This window comes from Pteropus medius, unplaced genomic scaffold (genome assembly GCF_902729225.1).
Source record: "Pteropus medius unplaced genomic scaffold, Ma_sr-lr_union100, whole genome shotgun sequence".
Classification (NCBI taxonomy): domain Eukaryota; kingdom Metazoa; phylum Chordata; class Mammalia; order Chiroptera; family Pteropodidae; genus Pteropus; species Pteropus medius.
The window spans coordinates 22,696-36,162 of record NW_024354704.1 but is presented as its reverse complement, the minus strand read 5'-3'; the positions used below and the strand labels follow the sequence as shown (position 1 = coordinate 36,162).

Below are 13,467 nucleotides of genomic sequence, written 5' to 3'. Positions count from 1 at the left end.
AGAAAGAAAGAAAGAAAGAAAGAAAGAAAGAAAGAAAGAAAGAAAGAAAGAAAGAAAGAAAGAAAGAAAGAAAGAAAGAAAGAAAGAAAGAAAGAAAGAAAGAAAGAAAGAAAGAAGAAAATTAGCCAGCCCCTGTGGGACAATGTCCACAGAGAAAAGAATTACAACCATAATAGCATTAGTTGCAGAAAAAAAAAATCAGATCGTAAAAACAACAATTTTATGTTCTCTTTACATTGTCAAAATGCTAGAAGTCATCCAATAATTTCTGTTAGAGAACACATTCATATGATCTGCTCAAGCCAGTCTTCCCCAGAAATCTGATTATTAGTTTTTAAAATTCTTTATTAAACTAGTAGGAGAATCAGTTTATTTGTTTCACTCTATTGATCATAGAGTTCATCCACTGGTCCTGTTAAGGTAGTACTGATTCATATGCACATATTTATATGAAAATAATCACTGCTATTTCCTACTTCACATATACAGGGCCCTTGCTAAACCCAAAGGTGTCACTCTGTTTATCAGGAATGCAGGATCTGGTGTATTTTGCTCAGTATCCTCCACGTTACATTAGTCCAGAGATCATCTCCACCCTTTCACAATACACAGCATTGCCAGCTTTTCATAAAGCCCAGTAGCTGGGAACCAAGAAGTCTGAACTGGAACCAGAGAATCAGTGCTTACACATACCTGCCTGTGCTGCCTAGTAGTTCCTCTCCCTATCCACGATAAATATTAAAAATTCCACTCTCATAGTATCACAGCAGTCACATTCACTGTGGAAATGCCTTTGGATCTTTTATAAATGTGGGTCAGTTATTGAGAGAGGAAGGCAGGCCCTCAACAGTAGCAAAACCACATTTATCTACGGGGCAGAGGGAAATAGGCGCTGTGGTAAGAAAGGAGAGGAAGCAGAGACAGAGAGATGGACAGGCTTGCAGAAATGGAGGCCAGGGCACATTCACATGGATCTGGTTTTGCATTTCCTGCTCTGTCCTAGTGGTCTATTTCTCCACACTATTGTCATTATAATTTTGTTCTTATTCAGAAGTGATTTTTTAGTCTTCGTCCTCTGCATTTTTATTTAGAATCAGATTGTCGATCTATACAAAAATGATTTGCTAGGATATTTATGGCTTTTGCTTTAAATCAAATGGGTCAATTTGGGAACAGTTTACATTTTTTAGAGTATTGATACTTCTATTCCATTCATGTGGTATCCCCATTTTTTTAGTTAATTTTAAATTGATTTAGCTATTTTATGGATTTTTCTTTGGTGTGCATATGTCTGTGGAGAGAGTTATTGTATATGACTCAATACATTTACTTTCAAGTATTCACTGTTTTGGGGTGCTACTGTAAAGCAAATTATTTAAAATATTTTTCTTCTTGTTTTTCTTTGCTAGTATATAGAAGCAAAATTGATTTTTGTATATTGGCTTTGATCTATGAGCTTCGAGTTGCCTAACAAATTCTCAAGTTTTTTCTTAGATTATTTGAGATTTTCTACATAAAAATAACTTCATCTCTAAATTCAGTTTTATGTATTCCTTTTATTATTATTTTTCAACTTTTTAAAATTAAATTTATTAAGCTGATATTGCTTAATAAAATTATATAGGTTTCAAGTGTACTATTCAATAATACATCATGTGTATATTGCATTGTATGTTCGCCACTATGCATTCCTTTTAAATTCCTATATCTTTCATTTATTTTTCTGATTTATTTTTCTTGCTAGGCACTCAGTACAATGCTGAGTAGAAGTGATGATATCAAATATCCTTGTCTTAGTCCTGATCTTAGAGGTAAACTAAGAACATTTCAACATTAAGTATGATGTTCTCTGAGTATTTGTTGGGTATAGTTTGTCATATATGGCCTTTATTATGTTGAGGTATGCTCCCTGTATACCCTCTTTATTGAGAGTTTTACTATATGTGGATGTTGGATTTTGTCAAATGCTTTATTTTATATTACAAATAATGATTCAACTACTTTTGAAATTCTTTTTGTAGGAAAGGCATGCTTTCAACATAATACGGCAGGACAGTTTTTATACCCAAGAGAACACTATTAGCAAAGTGTCTGACTTCAATATTGACAATCCACTAAAGGATATAGAGAGAAAAAAAAGAAAATGCTGTGAAACATATTTTGATTGAGGAAGTATAGGATGTACTCCATGGTAATTCTTTTCTGTTTGGACAGTGTGTGGGATTTGATTTTTTTTCCGGACTGAAAGATCTTTATTGCCAGTAGGAGTGATTTTTTTTTCTGCACTGAAGGATCTTTATTGTTTGTGATAAGATAACAATATTAATGTTGTAGTATGACTAATGTATTGTTTTCTGAGCTTATTCTGTTTTTCACCAAATACACATTATATAGTCTACTGATCTTTTCATCGTTCTTCAAGGGTGAAGCAAGATATGGACCAAGGATGTTATAAGAATGTGAAACCTCAAAGGAATAGTTCTTTTTAGTAATAATGAATATTGCTAAATGATCATTTGGTAATCAAATGAAGGAATATTAACTAGCATCAAGCTAGATATTGGTACTCACTTAAAATCATATTTACATGGGCTTGTTTCTTTTTTTTTAATCTGTAAACTATGTGTGTGTGTGTGTGTGTGTGTGTGTGTGTGGTTTTTCAAAAAATATTTATTGTGGTAAGCACACTTAACATATCTTTCCTCTTAAAAAATTTTACCCTTACATGAGATCTTTCCTCTTAAGAATGTCCATTATTTTTGACCAAAGGTAGAGTATTGTAAAGCAGATCTCGGGAGCTTATTCATCTTAACTGAAACCTTATGCCTGTTTACTAACAATTTTCCATCCCCTGGCTCCTAGTAACCACCATTCTAGTGGTTGATTTTATGAATTTGACTATTTTAGATACATCATGTAAGTGGAATCATGAAGTACTTGTCCTTTTGTGTCTGGCTTATTTCATTTTATTGCATAAAGTCTTTATGGTCTAGCCACATTTTTTCATGTTGTAAAATTTTCTCTTTATAAAGGATAGATAGTATTCCACTGTATGCCTATACTACGTTTTCTTTACCCATCCATCAGTTGATAGACATTTAGATTGTTTCCACATCTTAATTATTGTGGACATAAGAATGCAGATATCTGTCTTGACAATCTGATTTTAATTCTTTTGAATGAATACCCAGAAGTAGGATCGCTGGATCATATGGTAGTTTTATGTTTAATTTTTTAATAACCTGAATGACTTTTAAATGTAAAAAAAATTGTCTATGGCCATGCCACCTTGAACAAGCTTGATCCCATCTGATCTCGGAAGTTAAGCAGGGTCAGGCCTGGTTAGTACTTGGATGAGAGACCACCTAGGAAGACCAGGTGCTGTAGGCGTAAAAAATAAAATATAAGAGATTGTAAGCTGACAAGGTCCTTGCAATCTGTGATGTTAACCAAGGGTTGCCTCACCTAAAAAAAATTTTTTTAATAAGTAAATTAATTAATTAATTAAGGAAAAAAGTGTGAGTCAACAAAGAATGAGGAAAATATTTCTGACAAAGAAACAACATATGAAAACGACTAGTCATGAAAGTAGAGGGAAAATGTAAGTTCAGGTTTCTGGAGCCTGAACTATAGTGAAATGAGGGAAATGATTACAGGTGATGAACTGTACGAGCTTCTTTTTTTGGAAGAAATGCTCTTGCAATGTGTAACTTTTTATATCATAAGAGAGATAATGCTTTTATTACAGCTTTTCATAATCCTATTAGAAAATTTTCTGTTTCAAAGATCCTGTATCTAACTGCTTTATTTACTGGATTTCTCTCACTTCAGTTTTTGGCTTTAGTTTTCTTATTTTAGTGACATTCTGCATTGGAATTTCAATATATTTGTCTACAACTGGCAGTTTTTGCAATACCAAAATATTTAAATTCCTCAAAATAGTCATTACCTATTTTCACCATTTTCCCTTTAACTTCATGTATTTTTTTTAATTTTATTAATTTATTGAGATGACATTGGTTAATAAAATTACATAGGTTTCAAGTATACAATTCAAAAAAGTCATATGTGTTCACCACCCAAAGTCAAATCTCTTGTCACCATACTTTTGTCCCCCTTTACCTTTATCTACCTCCTCCCTTCCTCCCCTTTCCTCTGGTAACCACTAAACTGTTGTCAGTGTCCTTGAGTCTCTGTTTGTTTGTCTTGTTCATTTGTTGCTTTCAGTTTTATATTCCACATATGAGTGAAATAATGTTTCTCAACTTTTCCTGTCTGACTTATTTTGTTTAGCATAACTTCATGTATTGTTCTGAGAAAAGCTTATAATATTTAAAAGTTTTTCCAAGAAGATATAGAAAGGCTAACAAACACATGAAAAGATGCTCAACATCGTCAGCTATTAGGGAAATGCAAATCAAAGCCACAATGAGATGCCATCTCATGCCTGTTAGAATAGCTATTATCAACAGGACAAGTTGATAACAAACATAAACAAGTTGATAAAAAAAACAATAACAAATATTGGAGAAGATGTGGAGAAAAAGGAATCCTCATACACTGCAAATTGGTGCAGCCACTATGAAAACAGTATGGAGGTTCCTCAAAAAACTAAGAATCGATCTACCATATGATCCAGCAATTCCTCTACTAGGTATTTACCCCCAAAGACTTGAAAATCCATATCCGAAAATATATCTGCACACTGATGTTCATAGCAGCATTATTCACGGTGGCCAGGACATGGAAGCAACTGAAGTGAAGTGACCTACAACAGACAATTGGCTAAAGAAGCTGTGATGTATATATACAATGGAATATTACTCAGCCATAAAAAGAGATGAAATACTGCCATTTTCAACAAGATGGATGGACCTTGAGATAATCATGCTTAGCAAAATAAGCCGGACAGAAAAAGTTGAAAATCATGTGATATCACTTATATGTGGGATATACCTAAAAGCAATAAACAAACAGGACAAACAAGCAGAGACTCATGGACATGGACAATAGACTAGTGATTACCAGAGGAGAGGGAGGGAGGGAGGAGAAGGCAGTCAGATGGAATAAAAGGGGTCATATATGTGGTGACAGAAAGAAATCTAATTATGGAAGTGAACACATAATGCAGTGTGTGTATGTGTGTGTGTGTGTGTGTGTGTGTGTATGCCTTACTGTTGAATTGTACACCTGAAACTTACTGGATTTCGTTAACCAATGTCACCATAATAAAATTTTTTTTAAATGAAGTTAAAGCTTTCTTTTTGGCCAGAGTCACCATCTTCCAGTAATTTGCCAAAATGACCAACACAAAGGGATAGAGGAGTGGCACCCGCTATATGTTCTCTAGGCCTTTTAGAAAGCATGGAGTTGTTCCTTTGGCCACATATATGTGAATCTACAAGAAAGGTGATATTGTAAACATCAAGAGACTGGGCACTGTTCAAAAAGGAATGCCCCACAAATGTTACCCTGACAAAACTGAAAGAGTTTACAATGTTATCCAGCATGCTGTTGGCATTGTTGTAAATAAACAAGTTAAGGGCAAGATTCTTGCCAAGAGAATTAATGTACATACTGAGCATATTAAGCACTCTAAGAGCCGAGATAGCTTTCTGAAACATGTGAGGAAAATGATCAAAAAAGGAAGGAAGCCAAAGAGAAACGTACCTGGGTTCAGCTGAAGCGCTAGCCTGCTCCACCCAGAAAAGCACACTTTGTGAGAACGAATGGAAAGGAACCTGAGCTGCTGGAGCCCATTCCCTATGAATTCATGGCACGAGAGATTTTAAAAAATAAAATAAAAGACCTCTAAAAAAAAATAATAAAGTTAAATTTTAAAAAGTTTTTATTATTAACTTGACAGATATAATTTCTAAGTTTTAATATTTTAGATGTTTTTCCATAATTATGAGGTTTGTAATTTCTTTTTATGAAAAAAATATATAAGTGCAAGTTAACCATTTTTTCTTTCTTTTACATAGAATCAGTTCTGTTTACTACTAAGGTTACATAAGAGTAAGTTTTTACTAGTTCGTTCTCTCCTCTATTTTTGGTGTTTAAAACAGTACCTGCACCCAAAAAAGCACCCAATATATATTTCTTAAGTGACTCAATAAATAAATCATTTGAAAGCTTTGGATTGAATGAAACAATGGCAAACATTACTGATTCTTTTTCTGGTAATGCAAACATTTATTAACCTATGTATTTCTTTTTTAATATTTCTCATTTGCAAATATACTTCTGTTTTATTTTGGGGGTTTTTTTTTTGGTGTTTTTTTTGTATTCTTAATTTAGAGGTGAAGCCAGGATTTAAATTTAAAAAGCTATTAACATGCCTGTTTATGGAAGGAACTTAAAGAAGTTTGTGAGGAAGATGTCTCTAGAGCAGGATAAATAAGACTGTTTTGAATAATCTAAGATGATGATGGAATTTGGTGAGTTCGTTATATGTGTTCATTTAGTTCCACATTCTCTTACTTCTTGGAAAATATCACGATTTTTTTTATTGAGTTATTGAAGGCTTGTTTGACTTGCTTGTTCCTCAGTGTGTAGATAAAAGGATTCAGCACTGGAGCAATAGAAGTAGTGAGCACTGTCACACCCTTGTTAATAACCACTGATTCCTTCGCTGAAGGTTTGATATAGATGAAGATGCAGCTGCCATAGGTGATTGAAACCACAATCATGTGGGAAGAACAGGTAGAAAAGGCTTTTTTCTTTTGCTTGGCAGAAGGGAATCCTAAAATTGTCTTGATGATATAAACGTAGGACAGTACTACACACAGAAGTGTCATAAGGAGGGTCACCACAGCACAGATTATAACAGTCTGTTCCATGAACCAAGTATTTGAACAAGAGATTTTCAGGAGGGGAGATGCATCACAGATAAAATGATCAATGGCATTAGAATCACAAAATTCCAGATTCAGGCCTAGGCTCAGTGGAGGGATTATAATAAATAGACCAGCTACCCAACAACAAAAGACAAGTCTTCTGCAGACTGTGCTGCTCATGATGGTCACATAATGTAAGGGTTTGCAGATGGCCACATAGCGGTCATAGGACATGGCGGCTAGGAGAAAAAATTCAGTTACACCAAAGAGGTCAGTAAAAAATACTTGGCTGGCACAGGCATTGTAGTTAATGACCTTGTCACCTGTTGCAATGTTATACAAGTATCTGGGAATACAAGCAGATGTGAATGAGATCTCCAAGAAGGAGAAATTTTGTAGGAAATAGTACATGGCTGTTTTAAGGTGAGAATCCAGTAAAATGAGGGAGATGATAGTCAGGTTCCCAGTTATGCTCAGCATGTAGGTGAGAAAGAGAAAGATAAAAATCAGCACTTGCAGCTGAGGCTCATCTGTCAGTCCCAGCAGAATGAATGTTGTTACCGTGCCATTTCTCATGGCTGCCTCCTGATTTCTATTAAATCTGCATGTAACATTGAAACATTTTATTATAGATTATTTTTAAAAGTATGAAATCAATCACATTCAAGTTTTAAATAATATTTACAATCCGTAAAGGACTACTTTTGACTTCTTTGGATCTGTCTTTTCATAGACGCAAAATGTCTTGACTTTCAAGAATTCTGTTTGCTATATTTGCTTGAACATTGTTCCTTCTTAAAGTGTTAATATATGTTGGACAACTTGAGTTTTCTATGCACATTGTGTAGTAACTTGAAGTCTCTGTTCCAGCTCTATGATTAAAGACTTTTGTTTTCAATATTTGTTTATTTCATACAAATGTTTTCTCCCCTGAACACCTCGAAATTCTATCGAGTGTGTGTGTGTGTGCGCACACACACACATACACACACAAACTTTTCAGCTCCCCTTCTGACAAGGCCTCCTTTGAAGGTTTCTCTGTCCCTGAATAGTTACTTACAATTCATGGGGGTACAGAATATGTACTGTCTTAATGCACAATATACTTATACTTATACTTATGTATAGTATACATTTATGCTTTTATGAAGTGATGATAAAAAGCTTCAAAGATATTACAGATAATATTTCTCTGACCTTTTTATCTGTCTCAGGGTTTTCTTCATATCTCGACTTTTCACTATACTATTTCCTCTGTATTTTTGTCAATTTCTATGTTTTGAAATACTATTTTTGTAATAGTCCTTTCTGATTCTCTGATGCAACCTGACATATCTATTTGAACATTTCACATGGACATCAAGCACACTATGTCACAAATAAAACTCATAATCTTCTCTATCATTCTTCCTCCTCCTCCTCTTAATCTGTTCCTTTCAATAAACATAATGTAATACATTTATTGAGTACATTCCATGTGATAGGTATTTTAGTAAAGATTTCTCATGGAACATCTGTTCTCTGTCTTCAACTCTCCTGAGTAACTTCTATTCTTCCATTGGTTTTCAACTTTACTTTTAAGTCCTCTGGAAAGTTTCCTGCAAGTCTGATGATTATGGTATCTCTAATCCTTGCCACTGTGTTCCTGTAGAAAACAAGTTTGCTACTATTTTATCACTTATGAAAGAATATCAATTTGTGGGGATCGTGAAATGTGTCTTTTTTCACCATACAACTAACACAGTTCCAGATATGTTGTCAACTGTCCAATAAACTCACAATGCAAGATATAAATGATGTATTATTGAATTATAAACTTGAAACATATATCATTTTACTAACCAATGTCGCCTCAATAAATTAAATAAATAAATCATTTAAAAATGTTTCTAAATAAATTTATCTATATATGTTTTCCAAACACAAAGCTATTTTTCTTTCTATTTGGACCTAATTAAAAACACTTGGATATCAACTTTGTTGAATTAAATTTTCTATGTTAAAATCTGTTGTTCAATTTTTTTCTTTTGCTTTCAAATAGGATCAATTTTTCTGCTTTCATTTATTACCCTCATAACAGATAAAAGAGAAACTGCCCTCCTTTGCTCTGTCTTCCAGTAAAATTCTGTTGATACAATTTTGTCACTGAGAGCATCTGTCTATAAGACATTAAATCCAGAGGGCATGGACTTTTTTGATTATGAGTAATAGCTCTTCCCCAGATTGTTTTAAGGTATAGACAGTTGATTACATTAGTAGGGACTCAAATATTTTTATTTTAAAATTAGCATCGCTAAGTTTGAGATTTTCCTAAAATGGTGAATTATGAAGTTTCCTCTGGAGACCCTAATTTATTTGTATGTAGACTCACTTTTATATGTAATGTGTTATTCTACTAGGTCAGCTCTGATTATCTAAGTAGACAATACAGTTATGGCCTCGGGGTTACAGTACCCAACATAAGAAGAAGAACTAAAGTAGGCTCATGATTTGCCTGACAGAACACGCTGAAACAATTGGAAATACATTTAATGACTATATTAGACCAAATTAAGATGTAGAGAAAGATTTCTTCTGCCCATTTCCCACCTTCCTACAATCCTTCCTAATATCTCAGGCAATACATGTATCATATCACAGAGGAAATTTACTCAGCCATGTCACATTGGGCTATTATTCCATGCTGTAAAAACATGTTTTTTTTTCCTAAGGTATCACAGAATATAATAAAACCAGATTTGAAAAATGGATCATAGTGAAATGTGACTAACTGGTTTTTGTTGATTCTGCTTTCAAAAGATATGTTCGAAATGAGGACAGGGATCTCTAATGAGGTGATGCAACTTTGGTCAATGTGTCATTCTTTTGGGAGATTAGTAAGTATGCTTACACAATTATGTGAATATATATTTTATTGTTTAATGTGAGGTTGATGAAATATAATATATTTCTGGATAGCTATCCAATTTTATTTCTTTTAAATGCCAATATAGTTTTGTGCACAAAAATCTCCCAGAAAATGGCATTTATATATGCAAAGAACTGCATTCTAAAACAGTGATGCTATGTGTGCTTTACCAAATATAGAAATTGTCATTTACATTTCCAACTTAAAAATAGATAAAATATATTTTCCAGAGCATAATAAAACACAAATTACACAAAAGCAAATATAATTAAAATAACAAATTTTATCTCACTTACTGTTATACTGTCAATCATAGTTTCTGTTGGTTGTTAAAAAACATGAACTCTTAAAACTTATAAAAAAAAATTCCTAAATTGAAAATGGTAGATGGGATATAGATTTTCATATGAACTTCTGGTCACCTTCGCCTATGCATCCACTGTCATATTCGCAACAATTCTAAGATGCATAGACCTCTCGAAAGTAACCATCTTCAACCAATAACAGGAATTCCTTGCTGTAGTATTATAAGCCTCTTCAAAAAAAATCAAATACTAATAATATAATATGAGAATTGTGGACTGTCAAGAGTCTTCTCCAGTTTTAGGAAAGTTGCTATATGATCACTCAGGGCTATGAGTGCATTTACTATTTCTAGCTTGACAATTTGCTTTTTTTAATAAAAATGCAACTAAGTGAATAAATAAAGTATCTCTGGAGACTCTAGAACAAAGCCACTAATGAATCTTCTGAGTAATAAAATTGAGATTAAAAAAATAGCCTAATTATGGCTTCTTTGGAGACAATGTCCTTCAAAATTAGGAGGATGCAGCAGCAGATAAAGGCCAGTACGACAACAAAAAGAATCTGGTTACAAAACACAAATTTACCTCCTTTTTACTGTCACATAGTATAAAATGAGACATACCATTGTGGGAGAATCATAAAGAAATCACATTTCTCATTTATTGGTTTGTTTTAAGAATAACATTAAATTTGAAAAATTTTATTTAGACAATAAAAGGAAAAATATGTAAAATCATATCTGTGTAAATATAGTATCAAACTTCCAGATTTTTTTCTTCAGATGTATCAATATATTTATAGGTACTATTTAAAAATAAATAATATAATTTGTACGACACTACATATATATGTACATATATATATAATACACACACATTAATATTCTTAAACTTCCAAACATTTGTCACTTTATTTACGTTCAATATCTTAATGTTCCATCAGACTTTAAAGTTAATTTACTATAAAGTCATGTCCTTTTAAATTTTCCGTGCTCCTTTGTCATAAGTTAATTGACCAGAGAGCCAAGAATGTACAATGGGAAAAGACAGTCTCTCAAATAAATGATGTTGTGAGAATTGGATTGTCAAATACAAAAGAATGCAGCTGTATCTCTACCTTCCTCCATGCACAAAAATCAACTTAAAATGGGTTGAAGACTTGAATGTAAGTCCTGAAATTTAAAACTCCTGGAAGAATATATTGAAGGTAAGCTTCTTGATATCAGTTTAGGCGATGACTTTTTTGGGGGGAACTTGACACCAAAAACAAACAAAAATAAACAAGTAGGACTACATCGAAATAAAAAGCTTTTGCACAGCAAAGGAAACCTCAACAAAATGAAAAAGGAACCTACCGAATGGGAGAAAATACTTGCCAATTATGTATCTGATAAGGAGTTAATATTCAAACTACATAAGGAACTCACACAACTCAGTAACGAAAAACCCAAACAAATCCAATTTAAAAATGGGCAGACAAGCCGAATGGACGTTTTTCCAGAGATGATATACAAATAAGCAGGCATACAAAATGTGTTCAACATCACTAATCATCAGGGAAATGCAAATCAAAACCACAATGAGATATCACTTCACACCTGTTAAAATGGCTATCACAAAAAAGACAAGAAATAACAAGTGTTGGTGGCTATATGGAAAAAAGTTAACCCTGTGCTTTGTTGGTGGGAATGTAAATTGGTGCAGCTACTATGGAAAACAATATGAAGATTCCTAAAAAATGTAAAAACAACACTACCATATAATCGAGCCATCTCATTCTGAGGTATATATCCAAAGTAAATGATAATAAGATATCAATAAGATATCCTCACTCCTATGTTCATTGTAGAATTATTCACAGTAGCCTATAGATGGAAATAACTTAAGTGACCATCAACACATGAATGGATAAAGAAGATGTGATATATATACATGTATATGTATATATATATACACATACATATACACACACACATATATCCTACACACAGTGGAATATTATTCAGCTATCAGAAAGAAGGAAATCCTGCCATTTGCAACATGAATGGAACTTAGGGGCATTGTGATAAGTGAGATAAGTCAGACAGAAATACAAATACTGCATGATAATACTTTTGTGTGGAATCTAAAAAAACAAGTGACACTCAGAAACAGAGAGTAGAAAAGTGGTTGCCAGGGACTAGTGGACTTGGGGGTGGGGAATTAGAAAGAGGTTGGTAAAAGAGTACAAATTTTCAGCTATAAGAGAATAATGTCTGAAGTTCTAATGGACAACATGGTGACTATAGTGATAAGACTACTGTATAATTGAAACTTGCTAACAGAGTAGAACTCAAGTGTTCTCATCACTGTACATAGTGATAGATGTGTTAATTAAATAGATGAGAGGAATCCTTTTATTAGATGCATGTATATATAATGATGTTCATTTTAAATATCTTACAATTTTACTTTTCAATTACACCTCAATAAAGCAAAAAAATTTTTTAATGAAAAAATAATTGCTCTTGAAGTGTGTTATCATAAGTTAACTGATGCTTAACACAAAGTTAGTTTTACATCCATTTTTGTTGGAGGAGATTTGAGAGGACGTGACTGCTGATTGACAGCAAACTGGACCCGGGCAATCAAAGGCTCCTCGCCCTCCACCCCCATCCTTGGAATGTACATTCTGCCCACCTTTCCCACAGTGGGAGTCATTTTCTAAGACACAGCCTTGAGCAAGCAATGTGTTGTTGAGACCATCTGGATGGCGCATGCGCCTGAACCCAGAGAAGGCCGCTATGTAAACTTTTAAGATTCTGGCGGGCAGGTATGGATATCTGCTCCTCTTGAGGCCCCCCAAGACAAGCTTTGTATATGAATCTCCTTGCTTATTAAACCTGTCATCTACCATTCTGGAAAGGTCTGCCTTTTTCTTAGGTCCCTCCTTTCCCTCCGTGGTTGGGGACTTGTTTCAGATTTTGTCCTGGAAGCTCCTGAGATTGGAAACCACCAAATTTTTACAATAAAAAAATTCAAAACAGGACATTTTCAATAAAAAGAATTTCGCATACTTGTTAGAATAATTGTCAAAACTGTATTTTCTTGGTCAAAATGATATGTTATTTTTGCTTTCTAGTGAATAATTGATAAAGTTATACAGTCTTTCCCTAATAGTTATGAATATTTTTGTTCAACATATTCTTCATGTTATTTTAAATAGCATTTTTTCAAATTTAAAAATTTTATTGAGATATAATTGAAATATAACATTATGTTAGTTTCAGATGTACAACATATTGATTTGACACTTGTATTTACTGTATTGAGAAATGATTACCATAGTAGTTTAGTTACTGTTCATTATCACATCATATAGTTATATATTTTTTTCTTGTGGTGAAACTTTTAAGATCTACTCTCTTAGCAACTT

At 33.2% G+C, this 13,467-nt stretch overlaps 1 protein-coding gene and 2 pseudogenes across 1 annotated transcript; 2 read left to right on the top strand and 1 right to left on the bottom strand.

Moving 5' to 3' along the window:
• Positions 1-3,271: 3,271 nt before the first annotated feature.
• LOC120596760 (uncharacterized) lies at positions 3,272-3,390 on the top strand (annotated as a pseudogene).
• A 1,652-nt stretch (positions 3,391-5,042) lies between these two features.
• LOC120596741 (60S ribosomal protein L21-like) lies at positions 5,043-5,797 on the top strand (annotated as a pseudogene).
• Positions 5,798-6,302: 505 nt separating this feature from the next.
• LOC120596758 (olfactory receptor 6C2-like) lies at positions 6,303-7,464 on the bottom strand. The gene has a single exon (XM_039855218.1). It carries the CDS (start codon positions 7,413-7,415, stop codon positions 6,480-6,482), a length of 936 nt encoding a protein of 311 aa, XP_039711152.1. The 5' UTR covers positions 7,416-7,464; the 3' UTR covers positions 6,303-6,479.
• Positions 7,465-13,467: the final 6,003 nt, after the last annotated feature.

Coding starts and splice junctions, on each gene's coding strand:
- LOC120596758 (XM_039855218.1), bottom strand. CDS start 7,415: ATGAGAAATGGCACGGTAACAACATTCATTCTGCTGGGACTGACAGAT.